At 43.2% G+C, this 20,509-nt stretch overlaps 1 protein-coding gene across 4 annotated transcripts; it reads left to right on the plus strand.

Annotated features, from left to right (window-relative positions):
* MACIR (macrophage immunometabolism regulator) lies at positions 1-15,048 on the plus strand. Of its 4 annotated transcripts, none has more exons than XM_071580355.1 (2): positions 1-47; positions 12,486-15,048. In XM_071580355.1, the coding sequence occupies exon 2, from the start codon at positions 12,507-12,509 to the stop codon at positions 13,125-13,127; it is 621 nt and encodes a 206-aa protein (XP_071436456.1). In that variant the 5' UTR covers positions 1-47; positions 12,486-12,506; the 3' UTR covers positions 13,128-15,048. The 4 variants fall into 4 exon arrangements, with proteins under 4 accessions (XP_071436456.1, XP_071436454.1, XP_071436455.1 ...); XM_071580353.1 differs by lacking the exon at positions 1-47 and adding an exon at positions 489-537; XM_071580354.1 differs by lacking the exon at positions 1-47 and adding an exon at positions 544-1,252.
* The last annotated feature ends 5,461 nt before the right edge of the window (positions 15,049-20,509 follow it).

Raw genomic sequence — 20,509 nt, forward strand, 5'->3', positions numbered from 1 at the left:
GGGCATCATGAGGCTGAAGGCTGAAAACGCAGAGTGCAGCAGTGCGGGTGGGTCGTGGTGGGACAGCGGGACCGGGCCGTGCCGAGCCGGGCCGGGAGGGAGGGAGGACAGCTGGGCCGGGCTGGGTGGAAGGTAGGAGCGGCAGGAGAGCCCAGCCGTGCCGGGCTGTGCCGTGCCGGGAGGAAGCGAGGAGCGCCAGGACAGCCGGGACGGGCCGGGCTGGAGAAGCGGCAGGAGAGCCGGGCTGTGCCAGGCCGTGCCACCCGGGAGGAGAGGCAGGACAGCCGGGCCAGTCCGGGCTGTGCCGGGCCGTGCCGGGCCCGGCGGGAGCAGCGCCAGGACAGCCGAGCCGAGCGGGAGGAGAGCCAGGACAGCCGTGCCGTGCCGTGCCGGGCGCGAGGAGAGGCAGGATAGCCGGGCCGGGCCCTGCCGGGCGGGAGGAGCGGCCGGGCCGCCCCGCGGAGCGTCCGCTCCGCCCCCAACCCGCGCCGGGCGGGCCCGGGGGAAGCGGAGCAGCGATCGCCTCTCCGCCCGCAGGTAGGACCGGCTGGAGCCGCGGCCTCGGGGCCCCAGAACGCCCTGTGTGTGCCCGGGCCCGCGAGGGGCAGCCGGGGGAGCTGCGCGGGGCGGCCCGGCCGGGCCTGCCGGGGGAGGCGGCGCCGCTGCGGCCTGAAAGCCACGGGGAGCCGAGCCCGGGCGGAGTGGGGTAGAGCAGGACAGTGCCGGGCATAGCAGGGCCGTGCTGGGGCAGAGCAGGACCGTACCGGGTACAGCAGAAAAGTGCTGGGTATACAGCAGGACAGTGCCGGGTACAGCAGGGCCGTGCTGGGGCCGTGCCGGGTACAGCGGGCGGACAGTGCTGGGCATAGCGGGGCCATGGCGGGGTAGAGCAGGACAGTGCCGGGTACCAAAGGGCAGGGCCGGGTACCGAAGGACAGTGCCCCCAGGCACAGCCGGGCCCGGCCGCAGCCCCAGCCCTCTGATCGGCGGCCCCGCAGGCCCATCCCGGCCGGAGGAGGAGCAGAACGAGCAGCGCAGGTTCCGGCGGACACGGCGCTGGTCCCGCCCCGGTGTGCGGAGCTGCCGGCAGGGCCCGGAGCTGCGGGGAGGCGGCTCCGAAACACTTCCAGCGCGGTGGCAAAGCCCAGGATTCACCCGCGTTTGGTGTTAGGATATATATGTGTTTAGCGTGCATAACCATTTATGCATCTCGTCGGTTCCGACTCTGCACCGGCGGCATCCCCGTGCTCAGGCAAGTGATAAACGTGACCCACTGCTCGGTCTGATGGGAACAGAATGCAGCGCCCAGCTTTGTGTGACTTCATGTTTCTCTGTGGTATGTTTTGCTTGGTGAGGAGTGAACAGAGGCTCAGAGTTCTGTTTTGTGTTCAGTTCAAAGCCCCTCAGTTCAGGAAAGAGATTAAGGGGCTGGAGCGGGGCCAGAGAAGAGCAACGAGGCTGGAGAAGGGACTGGAGCACAAGTGCTGTGGGGAGAGGCTGAGAGAGCTGGGGGTGTTTGGGCTGGAGAAGAGGAGGCTCAGAGGTGACCTCAGCACTGTCTGGAATTGCCTGAAGGGAAGTTCTGGCCAGGTGGGGGTTGGTCTCTTCTCCCAGGCACTCAGCAATAGGAGAAGGGGGCACGGGCTCAAGCTCTGCCAGGGAAAATTGAAGTTGGAGATCAGAAAATAATTCTTTGCAGAGAGAGTGCTCAAGCATTGGAATGGGCTGCCCAGAGAGGTGGTGGATTCCCCATCCCTGGAGGTTTTGAACCTGAGGTTGGCCGTGACACTGAGTGCCATGATCTGGTAAATGGACTGGAGTTGCACCAAGGGTTGGACTTGATGATCTCGGAGGTCTTTTCCAACCCAACCCAATCCATTCTATGATTCTGTGATACTAAATGTTGACTGTACTGCCCCTGATGCTCATGTACTGCCCCTGTGCACTCTGAGGTTCATTAAGAAGTTTACAGAGTATGAAACTTGCTCGGCTGCTTTGGTTCATTTGTAGGCCTGTTTTAGCATTTCTGTCTCTGCATTTTAATATACTGGGGGAGTGTCTCTGTACAACTGTTTTGAGTGGCCTACAGATATGCATGAAAATAATCTCAGGTCTTAATTTTTTTATATATGTTATCTGTATGGTGTTTTATATAGGGGTTTTGCCTGGCATAAATGTGAATGTCCTTGTAACTATTATGAGGAAAATAGCCAGTGATGTTCATTACCAGATGTCTCCTATGGCCAAGTCTGTGCCAGTTTGTTCTCCAGACTGGGCCAGTGTGTTGTGCACATTCACACATTCAGGCTTAGCTGCGTGCAGAAATGAATCCATGGCACGAAGCTGCTCCTCCCACCACCCTCCTGCTCTTGCTGTATTTTGAACTATATTCTGTCTGACGTGGTGTGCTGGCTTTTTTTTTTTTTCCCCTTGAGGAAGAGCATTTGTTGGAGTCATGCAGATGGAGGAGGGTGTTTCTGGCAGTGTCTGTGAAGGAGAGGGAAACGAGGCAATGGCAGTGCCATCACTGAAATTAGGCTCTTGTGTAGCAGCACTAACATTATAGCGTGGCTTTCTGTATAATCTGTTCTGTGACCACCTTACTGCTGGCCTGGCCACCAGAAATGCACCATCATGTGCAAATGTATCTGTTACAGCAAAGTCAGATCAGCATTCTGGGACAAACATTTCTGTTCACACTGGATGTGAGTTTAATAGAAATTCACTGCACCTTTATGTGCTGTTGGGCTTTTATTTATGATTATTCTATGATTCTGTGATTAATCAGTTCTATGATTCTATGATTCCATACTTGCATTAGTACTTGGTAATACTTGTTTTTAGGTAGCATGTAAGTAAGGGAAGGAGCACTGAGAAGTAGGCAGACAAATTCTGAGATCAGCTCAGTTGGTTAAAACTTGGTTGTAACAATGCCAAGGTCATGGGTTCAATCCTCTGTGTGGGCCATTGACTGAAGAGTTGGACTCGATGATCCTTGTGGGTCCCTTCCAACTCAGCATAGTCTGTGATTCTGTAACTTCAAGGTCTTTATATAAGTTACTCTACTGAGCTGGAGAAAGGGACCATGGTATAAATAAATGAATGACACACTCTTCCAACAAATATCTGCTACAGATTGTATCAAGTTAAGACAAAGAACTAGTCATTTAAAATGCTTCTGTTAAAAATAAAACTGAAAAAACTAAATTGCATTTATTAAACATGAGATTTTTTCTGATATTTTGGAGTAGGTCTTGTTTGTAAAGTGCATTTATTTGAAAGCTGTAGCTGTTTAGGTTGATAGTGTCAAAATAATGTTGTGGAGCTGCATTTTGAGACTTGGCCATATGGAATGAATTTGTCTGACAGAAAAATAATGGAGACCCTTAGTCCCATTGGCATTTTGGGTTTTAAAGACAAGAATCAGTATTTATTCAGTGGAATATGAAATACTTCAAACACTCTGGGTTTTTTGGTTCTATTTCCCATCTGTTATATTTTTAAAGGGTAATTTAGTTTTTTGTTGACCAGTCAGGTTGTTGGGTTTTTTCCAAGTGGGCTAACCTGAAACTGAAGAGAATTTTCAAAATGTAGCTTATATACTGATGGATGAAAAGATGAGGATCAAAAATACAGAGAAATGAAAATACAAGGAAAACTTTCTTTTACATACTAACGAACAAAAGAATGAAAACTGTGTAAAGAAGTTGATGTATTTTGTATCTCTCACTGTTAGTGAGTAACAATAACAAACAACCACCTCTGTGCTGTCCAGGAGTGTCATTTTAGTGACAGAGTGAGTGTTCATCTGTGATGGATCCAGCAAGGAAGTTGTTCATATGAAAGACTAAATATTTTAGAGAAGTTACCCTCTGTCAAACACTTCCATCTACTGTTGCTTGGCAAAGAGATCTTAGCCTTAAATGGCCTTCTTTCCCACCATCTTCTCCTGCTTGCTAAGTCTGCTCATACAAAATTCATTAGCCTGGTCAGACTCTTGACATTCCATCTGTCTCTCTTTTGTGTAAATTGTGTGCTCTGTCACGCGGATCTGGTCTGAGCTACTCGCTGGAGTTGCCAGTTCTGGTTCCTCAGTAAGGCACTTGTGATCCTGTTTAATTCTAAAAGGTAGTTTCCTGCATCATAATTGTTTTCTGTTTAAAACTGCATTAATTAAAAGGATTAACAAACTGGTTAAGTAGTTCTTGGTACTAGCAGTGGGAGCAAATTGCTAGAAACTGATGTAATCTTTCTGAAAACATTTTATAATTCCTGGTTGTGTATAAACCATGTGGTATTTGTTGTCCAAGATACTGGACAGCTGAATGGGTTAATACTTTACCTGTTGACAAGAACACAAACTCTGCTTTTCTGGTTGTTTTGTGGGCTGTTTCATGTCACATTCTGAAGTTACTGTACTGGCTTTATTAATTCAGTACCATCCATTCATCCGTGCTCTTAAGGCCTGCAGGATGATAACACAAGCCTTATTCTTAATTTCATTTTTATGTAATTTTGAGTAAGAAAATCTGAGCTCAACTTTGTTCTTAAGCCATTTGAATGCTGTCTTACATGGTGCAGCAATGTAATATTACCTCCATTCTCACAGAATCACAGAATGGATTGGGTTGGAAAAGACCTCCGAGATCATCAAGTCCAGCCGTTGGTCCAACTCCAGTCCCTTTACCAGATCATGGCACTCAGTGCCACGGCCAATCTTAGGTTCAAAACCTCCAGGGGGGAATCCACCCCCTCTCTGGGCAGCCCATTCCAATGCCTGAGCACTCTCTCTGCAAAGAAGTTATTTCTGCTCTCCAACTTCAATTTCCCCTGGCAGAGGTTGCGCCCGTGCCCCCTTGTCCTATTGCTGAGTGCCTGGGAGAAGAGACCAACCCCCACCTGGCCAGAACTTCCCTTCAGGGAGTTCTAGACAATGCTGAGGTCAGTCTTAGTTGTTTGGAGTTTATTTTCAGGAACAGCAAGAGTTGGTGAAAAATGTATTTAGTTTATTGATCCCTTTCATGAACTTTGTGATTTTTTTTTTAACTCCTGTCTTTGCAAACGTGGTATCAGTCTGTAAAAAGCAGCTATTACAGGGGATCCTACAAAGCACTGTGAGGCAACATTGGTCTAAATCCCTTCAGCAGAAGGTAAAGAGAATGATTAAAACCAAGAATTCTCATTGCAGTGGGTGCAGCAGCGTCACCAACTTGCCCTGGAAGAGCCCAGGAGCTGTCACAGCTCCAGGTCCATGGCCTGGCTGCCTGAGCTTGAGATAAATAAATGTGGCACCTTTGTATATATTCTGACCTCGCTTGGTCTTAGCTTGATTTTCCCATTTCAACCAAATACCTCACTTGGTTTAGTTGCAGATTGGAAATAACTGTTTTCAGAAAACATTGCTGTGCAATTATGTGATGCCATCAGCACATTCCAGTGGCAGAGAAACAATAAAGGATTTCCAAGAGCAGATATTATATGTAACTGATTCTTTTTCCCCCCCAGACTGCCAGGGGAATATGTAGGCCTTATTTTTTCCTTTCACAAACAGAGGCAATTGAAATAATTAAAAATGTGTGTTTGGCTTCAGACATGCTTGGCACATGCTGGGTAACTTCACTTACTGTGGATGTTTGATTGTCTTAGTTTGAGGGAAAAACCAAAATGTTTACCAAAAAGCAGAGATGATTCCTCCACAATAATCACGTCACTCTATTAAACTTAAGAAAAAAGAACTTTAATTAGAAAATGGATATAAGAAGGATAACTGTTCTTAACTACTATAGATGTACATATATATGTAGATACAACTGTAAACAGACCAGAGCAAACTACTCCCCAAGCACCAAAGGTAAAACCAAAAGAGAACAATCCCAAACTGTGGGTTCCTCCTGGAGCAGTTACATTTATGGACAGTGTCAGTGTCAGCTGAGAGGTGAATTCTCAGTCTTTTCCCAGCAAGGCAGAGACGAGTGGGGAGCACTCACTGAACTCTCTCTCTCTCTCTTTGTCCTTTGTCTCAAACGAAGAAGGAAAAAAAACCTGGGATTGGAGGAAATGGTGATAGTTCCCAGGAATCTCCTTGCGGTCCAAGTTGATCCCCAGGAAGAGGGAAAAAAATAAAAAGGTCTGCAGTGTCCTGAAGCATCTGTGTCTCTTCTCTCCTCTCTCTTCTCTCTCTGAAGCTCAGGGTGCCCAGAGATGGAGGGGGGGAAAGCAAAGAGCAGAGCCAGAAAAAGAGAGCTCACCAGCAAGCAGTGGCTCCTTTTCTGCCAAGAAAAAAAAAAACACCAAAAAAGTCAAACCAGCACACATGGAACAACAAAAGAAAAACTTCTCCCCACCCCCAGGTGTTAACTGAGATCATCAACTCGGAATTCAAAGTGGTTGGTCCGTTCCTTTGTTCTGTAGTGGGAGGGAGAGAATTTACATTATCATTCAAAACTGCAGCATTGATTTACAAACATTATATTTTTAAGTTCATTGTATATATTAAGTTATAGCAGCAGAGAGAAGGGGAAGTCAGAACTGGCTTTATTCTGTATGTTTGACTCTTACAGAGTTGGTATCACTGGGTCTGTTGCAATCCCCATTCTGCCAGTTGCTTGTTGCAGTTTTGATCATTTTATCAAGGAGGTAGATCCTGGTGGTTCTTTAGCAAGTGTCGTCACCTACAGGCTTGTCATGCAGGGGAAAAAAAACTGGTTCTTAAGAAAAATTAAAATCAGTTTCTGGATGGATAGAAATTCAGTGCTTATCTAAAGGAAAAAAAAAAAGCATCTTCTCAAATCAGTTTAGGTTCCAGCTCAGAAGTAACAAGAAATGCCAAATTACAGAGAACTGGTTATTTTGTTGAGAGCAGCTTGTGGTGGTGGTTTCAAAATAGTGCAGACTTTGCAAAGCATAGAAGTGTCAAAGGACACCTGCCTTCATCTTTCTTTGTCTTTAAATTCTGAGTATTTAAAAGTTTATGGGGGTTTTTTTGGTCACATTTCTCTCCTTAGAAAGACAGTAAGTAATAAATGTAACAGGAAAAATAACTCTCAAAAGATGTTGCTGAGTGCAGAGAGGCACGTGGTGAGAGGCCTTTCAGCAGCAAGTGATTTACAGTGCACATGTTGGCATGAGTGATGTCAGGCATTAATTGTCACACAGATCTGCTCTTTGTCCCACGCTGTGGGAACGGTGTGAATAGTCCTTGACACCTTTGTGACAGGTGCAGCAATCAGAAATGTGGTGATTTTGAGAGGTTTGCTCTCAAAGAACTATCCCAGGAGAATGAATCTATTCTTTGAGGTCATACAGTGATTTATAGTAGTTAATTTAGGATTTCACTATTCCTCTGCTCTGTGTTTTAGATAATTTTCTCCTTATTTAGCTGGATTGGGACAGATTAATTTTAATATAAAGCAAGCTCTGCATAAAAAAGAGAATTAATAAAATCTTGTAACATTTTATTGAAGTGGATTGTTTCTAGGAGTACTTCTGGTATGTATTGATCACATGAATCCTCTTGGAAACTGTTACTTTAAGTTATTTTCCGTGTTCTTAAACATGTGAAGGGGCAGCAAAGAAAGGGATATACCACCTCCTTCATCTTTTTGCTCTGGTTCAAAAATAAATCTTTAATTATAAATTGCTTTGAATTGGCATCAGTCTGTCCTTCTCTTTGACAAGCAAAAAGATAAGCCAGCTGTGATCTCAAGAAATAATCTTTTTAAACTGAAGTACTGGGGTTTTTTCCAGTACTGCAGTTGCTGCTGAGAATCACTGATGAGCTTACACTACTAAACACCACTGAACATAATACAAGTAATCAAGTGCTTAAAAACCGTAGAAATGTCCTAAAAATGCTGCCTGTGTATGTGTAGGTGATGGTGGCTGCACCCACTGTGAATCTCTCAAATTATTTTCTTTTATATTCTTCACAGAACTCTTCTAAATAATGTTTTCTACCTTTTTTTTTCATTTTTTTGCCAGATAAGGATACGAAGCCATATGGCAGCTTGAGTAACCCACATTTAAAAGTCTTGGGGAAGAACAGGTGAACACACACGTGCTGGGTTTTGTACCTCTGCCTGTGGATCTGGGCAGTCATTCCTGTCACCAGCTGGCAGTGCTGCTCCCTTCAGCTTTTGATGTCTATGGCAGCAGCTTCTGGTGCTCCTGTTGCTTTCGAATATCTCACAGATCTCTTGGGCTCAGGGCTGTCCTTATCCTGGAGCACAGAAGGGAGTGCTGCATTTCAGGCTGGAGGCTTCTGTGCTCTGATTTTCGTTTGTGTGCTGGGTTTAGCCAGTGAGGGGTAATTGCTGGGTGGTGAGCTGCTGACTCACAGAATCACAGAATGGATTGGGTTGGAAAAGACCTCCGAGACCATCAAGTCCAACCCTTGGTCCAACTCCAGTCCCTTTACCAGGTCATGGCACTCAGTGTCACGGCCAAGCTCAGGTTAAAAACCTCCAGGGATGGTGAATCCACCCCCTCTCTGGGCAGCCCATTCCAATGCCTGAGCACTCTCTCTGCAAAGAATTTCTTTCTGATCTCCACCTTCAATTTCCCCTGGCAGAGCTTGAGCCCGTGCCCCCTTGTCCTATTGCTGAGTGCCTGAGAGAAGAGACCAACCCCCACCTGGCCAGAACTTCCCTTCAGGGAGTTCCAGACAGTGCTGAGGTCACCTCTGAGCCTCCTCTTCTCCAGGCTAAACACCCCCAGCTCCCTCAGTCTCTCCCCACAGCACTTGTGCTCCAGTCCCTTCTCCAGCCTCGTTGCTCTTCTCTGGCCCCGCTCCAGCCCCTCAATCTCTTTCCTGAACAGAAACAAAGTAGGATAAATTTTGCATCAGGCTGGAATATTTTATTTTGCCAAATTATATTTGCATCTAGTTGAAGAAGATTGAATAAAGTATTTCCTTGTTTGTTGCCTCTTTGCTACTTGGCCTCAGAATGGCAGCAAGTAGTGGCTTTAGAAGTTTAAAAGTTGTTAATAGCAGGTTTTAAGTCAGTTTCATTAGTGAAACATTACTGAGCTCTTGAATGTGGTTTATGGTCACGTATAATGGATTTCAAAATTGTTTCTGCTTGACACTTAGATAGTAACTTTCTTCTTTGAGTCTCATTGCCTTGCTGATTTTTTTTGTGAATTACATTGACTGCAAAGCCACTTGATACTGTTCAGAGCAAAGGTGAGGCTGACAAAGAAAGCGTGGCTTTGGAAACAAATCTGAACTTCTGTTTTGTGAAGTAGCTGTGGCACTGAGGGGGGTTTGATGGTGCTGAAAACAAAGGAATGAAAATAAGGCTTTCCTGTGTTCCTTGTGTATTCTTGCTGTGACAGTGACTGTGTCTTTCCATAGAGAGGTGATAATGGCTTGTGGTGAGCAGTTTTATCTGTGAAGGCACCAAACAATGTAGTTGGAATAATTGTGAGGGAAGAAAGGGCAGGACAAAATAATCTGCAAAAAAAAGTAGGAAAAACAAGTATCGTTTTTTCTTAAGATGCTTATAAGAATCTAATCTATACTCAAGCATTTCATTAGAAATATATCAGAATCCTACTAGAATAAGAGTGTGTGTGTGTTTGGTTGTGAATAAGATGATAGGTGGGCTTTTGGAGGGTGAGGGAGAATGGCTGGTGGCCTGTACAGGCAGATATTGAAGAGCCAGGACGCTGTTCTTGAGTCCAAAGCCAGCTGTGTTCACATCTGGAAGATGGAAGAAATGCAGCTTGCTCAGTCTGGTCCATGGCCTGAATGAGGCAGCAGCTGTTAACACATTTTTTTAAAGCTTGGTTTTGATGCCTTAAAAGTCTGTAAAAAAGACTCCAAGCCCAATTTTTAGTAGGGGATAAGATAAAGAGTGGTTGCTTTAATGAGCACCTTGGCTCATCCAGGAATACATCGACACACACGCTGGGCAAGCTTTAATTTCCATGGCTTTTATAATATAGTCCATCCAATCACCACTTTACACATTTCCAGTTCCACCTCTGTCCTGCCCCAGTCCCACCCCCCAGGAATTGGGGCTGGGGTCGATGAGACTCCCTCTTCATCAGCCTCCTCTTCTTCAGCACACAGAGGGCTCTTGGAGGATTTCCAGAGTTCTGGGTGTTATAAACAATCACCCAAATAGCCAATCATTTGGTGTAAAGGGTAGTTTAATTTTATAAGTAATGAAAGCTACAGAAAGCGGCGCTGGGGGCACTGGGAGTCTCTGCTCCATCAGTGACACCATCTGAGCTCACAGGCTCCTTTTTTATACAGTCAAAGCACGTTTATTTTTAACCAGTTCCAGTAAATGATTTCCTTCTTTCTCCACGTTGAGATCCTTTCATCTGATTCTTCCTGTTGCTTCTCCATGGTCATAGGGGCTGAGTTCTTCTTTGGTGTGATTCTTACCTTAAAATTTAACTAGAGACAATCTTGTTAGTTAAGCCTTATCTGTTGTTTTGAGGTGTTTCTTCCTTATCTTGCTTGAGTTTCCTTCTCCATTGTGTTTAGGTGTTCTTGGATTATCTTTGGTCTGCAATGTATTTATTTTACTTCTAAAGGCTGCTTAGTTATTAACTTTAGTTCTTTTTCTACTTCTTATACATTATTTGATAAGCTCATAGACATTCTCTTGCTAAATCTTTACTGCATCAAGCTACACAGAATGTTATGTTAGGTTTTTGACACGAATTAGTTTATATTTATCACCTGGGTCACTCTGCTCTATGTTTATGTCTTTTCGTACCCTTCAGTCTTGTACCTTGAACAACAGACTAAACAGCTGAGGAATTTGAGCTCCCTGTTCTGGGACAGGGGGTAGCGATAGAAAGACATTAAACTCAAGCTGCTGGAAATATTAACCCACTAAAAATCTACTTTGTTACAGCTACTGGTGTTCCTAAAGTCTATAAAATCTGGAAATTTGAAAAAAAATCAAAAATCCTTCGTGCATCAGTTTAATGAGATTGTTGTCAATAGAAAAAATAGACTCTAAATATGGGAGAATTTGGTGTGGGTGTGCTAATGGATGTGGATGCCCCAGAGGTGAAGGACTAAGGAACCAAAGGGACTAAAAGGTTGAAAAGGTGGACTGTAAAGATGCTTTTTTTGTGTGAGAGTGTACAATACTATTCAAGTATGATTTTAGTAATTAAGAATATTTATGGTATCTTTCATAAAAGGAACCCACCCACAATAATTTTAAAAGTCAGGTGTTTGTGGAGATAAAGAAGGATTTTTGAGTTGAGAGAAAGGTTTTGTGCAAGCAGGCAGATTCTGAGGCCTACTAGCAGTGCCTAACTAGTTCTGTGAGAAAAACCAGCAAGATAGCAGAAACAAAGTGAGGTAAGAAAGGTTTGGGAGAAGCAAGTATGAGAAAGGAATGATGAAGAGATAAATGTCTCAAGGCAAAGTGAACGTCTGTCCAGAAAGTGTCATCCAATTCAAAGCTGTAATAAAGTTCACAGACACTGTGATACAACCTATAAGACTTAGCTGTGGGTGAGATTTGACAATATATATTGTGTAATTTGAAGTTAGATGAGCTTTTACCTTTACCAATTTTTTCCTTTCTTCATGGAGTGATTTAATAAACTATCTTGTGTGTGTGAGACCTGTGAGCTGTACCCTCATTAACTCTCGGCCGCCACAACCTGTTGCAAACTCTCACAGGTGTTGGGATGTGATGGGTCTGATACATGGCTTCCTCAGTAACTAGGTGTAAGTAAGGAAGTGGACATTACAAAGTATTCCACACGTGCTTTCCACATAAGAGTAGGAGAAGAGGAGATAGGAAGGGGTGGTGGCTTTCCTTCTTCCGGAGCTGGGAGTAGGAGAAGCCTGGACAGTCTGTTCTGTTTCTGTTGGTTTTCCCAACCTGGGACATGGTGAGATTGTTTCATGCTTGTTCTCCTTTTCTGAAGTCTTTAATTGTATTTGTCTGTTTCATTTGTTTTGGTTTGGTTTTGTTTCTCCCTATTTCTGTTTAACCAGTCCTCTTTTTCCCCTTTTCCTCTGGGGGTAGGGCCCCACGTAGTGTGTACAAATTGCATATGTGGTTGCACATGTTAGAAAATATAATTTATTTTTAATTCAGTTCAGTTTCTTTTGAGTTCTTTTCAGTTTTTTTTCCCTTTGCCAGGAAGACTCTGGAGGGAGGGAGGAGGTAGTCCAGGGTTGGTAAAAAAACTAGGCCAACCTGAGACATGGGGGTAGTTCTATTATGAGACAAGTTGCAGAGCGCAAGTCAAGGCTGAGTAGAGAAGTAGAATCACAGACTATTCTGAGTTGGAAGGGACCCACAAGGATCATCGAGCCCAACTCTTAAGTCAGTGGCCCACACAGGGGATTGAACCCATGACCTTGGCATTGTTACAACCAAGTTTTAACCAACTGAGCTGATCTCAGTACTGGTGTGGGTGATACAAACCCCATTTCTGCAATCTTTTGCTGTTGTAGCAAGGCTCTATTTTCTGACCAAGCTCTGTTTTATTTTTAGGAGGGTAGCGCTGTGTTTAAGATGGAAGTTGACGTAAATGGAGCGCCCAGACCTGCCCTCTCCACCCTCCCGGTGCCCCTTGCCGAGGTGGGCTCTGCGGGCAGGACGGAGGCGGAAAAGCCGCGCTGCTCCAGCACCCCCTGCTCACCCATGCGGCGCACGGTGGCGGGATACCAGATCCTCCACATGGATTCCAACTACTTGGTTGGCTTCACAACTGGAGAGGAGCTGCTCAAATTAGCCCAGAAGTGCACGGGAAGTGAAGAGAAAGGAGAATCTGGGCCGAACTTGCGCTCCAAACAGCTGGATTCGGGACTGACACGTTCCTCCCGTTTGTACAAAACCAGGGGTAGGTACTACCAGCCATATGAGATCCCAGCGGCCAACGGGAAGAGGAGGAGGAGGATGCCCAGCTCAGGGGATAAATGCAATAAAGCTTTACCATATGAACCTTACAAGGCCCTTCACGGTCCCCTGCCTCTCTGCCTTTTGAAAGGTAAAAGAGCTCATTCCAAATCCCTGGACTACCTCAATTTAGACAAAATGAGCATTAAGGAACCTGCTGACACAGAAGTGCTACAGTACCAGCTCCAACACCTGACCCTTAGAGGAGACCGTATGTTTGCAAGAAACAGCACGTGAGCTGCCATCTTCAACCTAGAAATGATTTCTGATTTTTTTTTTGCTGCAAAACTCCACTGTCCTACTGTGTACACATGACTGTCCACATTGTAGGTGGTTGTATCAGCTACATGTTACCAGAAAGTAATTTATTTGAATAAAGTCTTGGCAATGCAACCTGTTACAGATACTTGGAGGGAGAAACCTTTCCTGAGCAAGCAGCTTCTGATGCAAACTTGACTGCAACCAGGGGATATTTCTCTGGACACATTTTAACAAAAAGCTTTTTGATTTTTGGGTTTGGGATTATTTTGTTTTGTACAGCTAGATTTAGTATTTTCGGTAATTTAACACTGAAAAGTTGATGTCTGCTTGGTTGTTGCTAATTTTGGCTTGATGTTAGAAACTGCTCTTGGATAAGTACTCAAAGTGTAGGAGGTTTTTTGGTTGTAGTTCTTCTATTTCTGTATTCTATATGAAGATGTATGGGTTTTTACAACATGGAAAGTGACTGAGTAAATAACTTTTTATTTAAACAATCCAGTTCAGACGCTTTGAGTCAAACATGTTCAGACTGTGCTTGTACTGGGGATCAAGGGGAGATTGGCTCAAAGCAAACCTTGGCTACTTGAATCCTTTTAAATTATTTTTTTAGTTTCTGCATGGAAGCAATTGCTTTGCCTTTTCTATAAAACATGTTCAGAATAAGTATTTGGGTTATTTAAAGCAAGTCTTTTCAGGAGTGAAGATTTTTTTGTTGTTAATTTTATTTTTTACATTGTCTTGAGAGACAAACTGGAATGTCTGCACTGCTATATCAGTAATGTTTTTGGTTTTAATTTATGATTTCTGTGCCATTTATGGCAGCAGATGGTGTCAGATAACTTTGGAAATTCTGTTGACTGGAGGCACTGAACACTTGAGATCCAGAGGGCTGATTTTTTATTTCTTGACAGAGTTCAAGTGAAATATTTCTGTATCAGCATTGAAGAGAAGCTCCTGGATTATTCAACAGAGTAGACTGAACACATTGGCTTACTTTTATTACTTAATAAGTTTTACCCAAGTTTTATCCATGTCCTCAAATGCAGGTTTTGGCAGCTGTACTCCGAGATTCCTTGAAAACATTTTAGTAACTTATGTTTTAAAATGAAAAGTAATTTTCATACTTTTTCAGTGCAGTCTGTTATGAAGCAGTGTGCAACCTGATGTTGGCTGATGACCAGCTAAAAGTAATGTCATGTTATTTTGAAATGTAAATTATTTGATGAGTTGTTTCTGATAGAGTTTTTGTTTTGTTTTTTTTGTTTGCTTATCACTCAGAATGAGTAGAAAGCACTGGTTGGTGCATGTGCTATGGAAAGTGTCACTCCACAGTTTTAAATGAAGGCAGCCCCATAGGGAGCATTTTGTGGTTGGGTTGTCTTTTTTTAGGTTTGTTAGAAATGTTACAAAAAGCCAACGTGTATTTTTGGAAGTTAAATACACCTGTGTAAATTTACTGTATTGAACAGTGACCTTGAAAGTAAAGTCTTCCTTACATAGTCTTTAGTTTGAAAAACAGAGTATGGTCAGATGCCAAAGAGATGGGGATTGTTTAAGGAATACACACAACTGTTTATTGAAATACCCAATAAAAATGTATTTCTGGGTGAAAAATAAAAAGGGTGGTATAAGCAGAAATTGGTGTGGAGTCTCTTGCTGTGTACGAGGGAGGACACAAAAAATTTTAGACCAAGGAAGATGTGAAAACAACTGAAAAAGGAGTTCTGTGAAATAGATGCTTAGGTTTGTTACTTGTTTGATGAAACAGGCCATGCATCTACTGGTATTTTGTGCTTGTTTCTAATGTTGTCCAGTGCTGTACTTTTATGGATACACTAAAGAAGAAGTTGTTAGCTCCCTAGCTGGGTTAAAACATAAAAAATATGTTGGTATTTTATCTGTTTTTGTGATTTGCTTGTGAATGTGCTCAGATGTGGTAATGGTGTTTGCTTAATCACAGAATCATGGAATGGATGGGGTTGGAAAAGACCTCCAAGATCAAGTCCAACCCTTGATCCAACTCCAGTCCCTTTACCAGATCATGGCACTCAGTGCCACGGTCAATCTCAGGTTAAAACCTCCAGGGATGGGGAATCCACCCCCTCTCTGGGCAGCCCATTCCAATGCCTGAGCACTCTCTCTGGAAAGAATTTCACTCTGCTCTCCAACTTCAATTTCCCCTGGCAGAGCTTGAGCCCTGCCCCCTTGTCCTATTGCTGAGTGCCTGGGAGAAGAGACCAACCCCCACCTGGCCAGAACTTCCCTTCATACAGAAGTCACTGTATGAATTCAAACACACTTGCAGCCCTTATAACGTGGGAAATACTTAATTATACTACCTATAATAGAGAGGAAGCAAAGAATTGTCGGTGGATAACTTGTTTTTTCCAGTGGTATCAAAGAATCAGAAACAAATTATCAAACATGATCAGTTTTTAAATGTTTTTCAGGGTGCTCTGGGTGAAGTCAATGTGTGCGTCGGAGAAACTGGGAAAAAATCATCCTGAGAGAGCATATAGGCAGAAAAAATAGAAAAAATACTTTGAATAAGAATTATGGTGGAGCTACATTACAGAAATACAAGTTGTTACAAACTGTTTTAGGAGAAATGCAGATCTAAAACTGAAAACTGTATACTCAGTACAATGCTAGTAACTTCAAAGTGTCAAGCTTGGCAAACAGTAGTAAAAGTGCACATTTCTTTGCATGTTGTCTGAGCATTTGGCAAGTACAGTTTTATTGATGTTTCTTGCTGAGGACTGAATGTTAATTGGGACATCAGTTTCCATGATGCAACTGGACACTCTAAGAGTGGCACAAATGTGTCTGTTAGACAGATCCTCAGGAGAATACTCTTAATAATGTTGGAATTATTAATTTGTTACTTTCTTTTTTGTCTGTATCACAGTACATTTTTTAGCCAGAAGTTAATGCCAACTTTCCAACTCCTTGAAAACCTTCAGACAGATTAGAAGGGTTTTCTTCCCCTCCCATTGGTTTTGCTAGTGAATTTTTTTTTCCTCTTCATTCCATCACAAAAAGCAGTCTGGGAAGATCATACTATCTTCAGGTCCATAGGATATGGAAAACTTCCCTTCTTGGAAGGAGCAAGGGAGTTCTGTACTGGTGAGCAGTTCTTGCTTCTGATCTTCTAAAAGCAAAGTATCATTGTTGAATTATATGATACTTCAGAGCTTAAATGAGCTGTAAGCTGCTTTTTAGGTGTTTTCCTCTGGCTCAGGGGCACGGGCTCAAGCTCTGCCAGGGGAAATTGAAGTTGGAGAGCAGAAAAAAATTCTTTGCAGAGAGAGTGCTCAGGCATTGGAATGGGCTGCCCAGAGAGGGGGTGGATTCACCATCCCTGGAGCTTTTTAAACTGAGATAGGCCGTGGCACTGAGTGCCATGATCTGGTAAAGGGACTGGAGTTGGACCAAGGGTTGGACTTGGTGATCTCGGAGGTCTCTTCCAACCCAATCCATTCTATGATTCTCTTAAGCAATTTGGCAAAGTGTAGCTTGTTACAAAATGCTGGTAACTGACCTACAAAGCATAACAGGTTTTTTAAAAAAAGAAAAACAGCAAGGCAAGAATCTCTCTTGTGTCAGGAATCATTATCATGCAGTTTTTCTGCCTTTTTTCCCTTGCATCACATGATGGTGAATTCCATCAACCAACAACCTCTTCAGCACAAGAGTCATTTCAGTGTTGCTGCTCCCTCAGAAGCTGCCCCTGGTTACTCCATTTGGCTGCTCCTGGACGGCAGCAGCTCAGATTCGGTGCTGCTGCTCCAGTGGTGTAAGTGCCAAAGCTAATCATGGGCATTTCTGTGGGATAGCTCCAGGGAGGGAATGCCCAGTCTTGTCTTACATCCTTTTTAACTTAGCTTTGGCAGTTCAGTGGTGGAGAATGGCATTGGGGCAAACCTACAGAGGAACTATCTATGTGCTATTAGATTTTTTGGTGGGAAAAGTCAAGAACTAGTTGACTTGTGTTTAAAGCAAAAGAGAAGGTAAGGATATTATTAACTGACCACATTCCATCCACTTTTAGGAGACAAGCTCTCTCACCTTGCACATGCTTGATGTCACCTACTAAAGCATTGGTCTGGAGTAAGGAGAGGGAGATGACAAAAAGGAGAGCTTTGCTACATGTTTTAATTCTTGTGGAGGGTGGGAGGGCAGAAAGAATTCAGAATATATTGGAGGAAGGCTGGAGGGATAAATGGAAAACCTCAGGGGCAACACTGCAAGAGCAGGAATAGTGCAATAGTGTATGACTTCAGTGTCAAAACAAGAAAAGACATGGAAGAAAATGATGTGCTGGTCTCAGATCTCTCCAGAAAGCAATTGACTGTGTTTCTGCCTGATTAAGTAGGGTGATGGGACATCTTTTTGGCAAAACACTGTGATCCAGCTGGGCTGCAGTGAGGACAGGAAGCAGGAGCTTGGGGCTCTGTGTGTGTGCACTTTAATACTTGTAAGCTTAGATGAAATTTAGATGAGAGTTCTGAAGGAATAAAATAATTTTTTTCCATTTGAGTATGGTCTGAATTCAAATCCTGGAGTGTTTCAGTGACACTGGATGGCTCTACACAGTGACAATACATAGATGGTGCAATTTCAATAGTCTGAAAAGCTGCCTGAAAAAGAGGAAAACTTCAGTCTGTTACATTCCTCTATGATTAATTTCAGTTTTAAAAGAAAAACTTCGAAGCTTCTTTATCTATTCTGGTATAATACCAGCTATGATGTCTGGTAGGATCATTGCTCCATTTCACTTTGCAATTTGCTAGACTTGCTCTTGGTGCCCTGTTCTTTCTGTGGTGATGAAGGAGACACAAGTGCTAAAATATGCAAGAACTTTGAGAACAGCACTGACAGCTTGAACCCTATGAAAAAACGGAGCAAGCTGTGATTTGCTGTAGTTCTTTACATTAACCTATTTTTCAGAAACTCTACAAATGTTCAAAAAAAGCAGTAGGTAGGTACTGGGCTGCCTTTAGAAATCTATTTTAGACCAGAAATGTTGCAGCTGCAGAGATTCATGGTGTGAACTACAGTCTGCAAATGGCTCGGAGTAGGAAGGGAGAGATGAAGTTGTGCACTGAAGTATCACGTGGCAGAACACCAGCCTTTCAAGCTGGGTGGATGAGACAGAGTGGAAACGAAAATGCATTAAATGCAAATCCATTGCTTTAGGTGAGCGATTTAAAGTTTTTAATGTTAACTGGGGCAAACGCTTTCTTATTTTTATGAAGAAAAATTGAAAGGTATCAAGAACAGCTACAGTTCCAAGCAACTGACTGCATGCAAGGTTTCTACTTATCCATCTGTAATAACACTTTCTGTAAGATTTAAATACTTCTATTTTTTTACAGCCTTTCAGTGTTCAGCTGATATATTTTCAGAGTTAATTTGGGTAAAGAGTTGCAAAAAATCTGTATTGAAGGAAGAAATACTGATGGAGGTGTCAGTTACAATGGGCGATAAACCTTTCATGTACAGAGTGGCAGTCCTATTGATTTAATAACTTTGAAGTAGAACTAGAAACACAAGAAAAAATCAAATTATCACTCCCAGGAGCAGAGGAGGGAGGACCAGGTGATCTGAAAAGACTACTCCAATCTGCACATTCTGTGAGACACAGCCAGAAGTTGTCCCAGAGGTGATGAAGCACTTCACAAAAATTAGTTTTAACATTTCAGAGGGGTTTTTAGAAGGTCAGTTCTCTTAGAAACATGGAATATTTTAGGTTGGAAGAGACCTCTATTATCGAGTCCAGCTGTTAACCCAGCACTGCCAAGTCCACACTAAACCATGTCCCTGAGTGCAAGTTCTGTGTCTTTTAAATACTTCCCAGGATAATAACTCCACTTCCTGGGAAGCCTGTTCAGGACTTGACAACTCTTTCCATGAGGAAATTTCCCCTAATATCCCAACTAAACCTCTCCTGGTGCAACTTGAGGCTGTTTCCTCTTGTTCTATTTTCTTTGGGAGAAGAGGCAGCTCCTCATAAGGGTACAGTCTCTGTTCAGGTGTTTGTAGACAGGAGGCTGAATACCCTCAGCTCCCTTGGCTGCTCCTCATCAGATCTGTGCTCCAGACCCTTCCCCAGCTCTGTTCCCTTCTCTGGACATGCTTCAGCACCTCTGTGTCTGTCTTGTAGTGAGGGGCTCAAAACTGAACTCAGGATTTGAGGTGCAGCTGGTTCTGAATATTTGAAAGTTTTTACCTGCCTTCCAGTTTCAGAAGGTCAGTGATGGACTTGATAGGACTTTTTCTGTCTTCTTAGATCTAGATTTTAAAAAAACTTAAGAAAATCATTCTTGCATACTCTTGTTATATAATAAACGCCTTATATGAGCAACTGCAGAGTAATCCAAGATTTTAGTCAGTGTTGAAATAGCTCTTTTAATAATTGTTAACTTGTCTATGTGGCCTTAAAAAAGAGATTTTATTGAAATGCAAAAAAAATACAGCATTTTCCTACTTGTGTGATTTAACCTTCCAGTCAATGGTGTTGCCTTAACAGTCTGTAAAAAAGACTCTGAGCCAACTTTTAGTAGGAGATAAGCGGTAATTACTTTAATGAGCACTCGCTCATCCAGGAATAGACGTGCACGTGTGCAGGCTTTGATTTCCATGGCTTTTATAATATAATCTATCCAATCACCACTTTACACATGTCCAGTTCCACCTCTGTCCCCTCCCAGTCCCCACCCCCTGTGGAATTGGGGCTGGGGTCGTTGAGACCCTCTGTCTTCATCCACCTCCTCTTCTTCAGCATTCAAAGGTCTCCTGGATGCTTTCCAGTGTTCCGGGTCACTCTGCTTCGTGCTTATGTTTCCCTCTGATATTCTCCAATCTTGTCCCTTGAGAAAGAGACTAAACAGCTAAGAGATCTGAGCTGCCTGTTCTGGAGCAGGGGTAGAGAGACCTTATACTTAAGTTGCTAAATATTAACCAACTAAAATCTACTGTGCTACATCTACTTGTATTCCTAAAATCTACAAAATATAAAAATTAAAAAAAATCAAAAACCTATTCAATGGGAATAGGTTTTAATGTCAGGGGTTCTGGACTTCAGAAAAATAAAGCTGTAACACCCTATTTTGGTGTCAAACCTTCAATCAGCTGCCTGTGTTCCCATCTCCTGTTCTGGGACATTCTTGTGGGTTACTTTAGAACTTTAGGCAGAAATTAAGACATTTTTGGAATGAAGAGATTGTCTCAAGTGAGGAACAGAAAAAAAAGTCTTACTTGATTTATGTGTTTGAAAAATGTTCTCAGTTGAGACTTCATCTGTCTCTGGGGAAATAATTTTGTGGGGGACTATATTTTTATTTGGCAGTGAGTTG

Source organism: Pithys albifrons, chromosome Z (assembly GCF_047495875.1).
Source record: "Pithys albifrons albifrons isolate INPA30051 chromosome Z, PitAlb_v1, whole genome shotgun sequence".
Taxonomy (NCBI): Eukaryota; Metazoa; Chordata; class Aves; order Passeriformes; family Thamnophilidae; genus Pithys; species Pithys albifrons.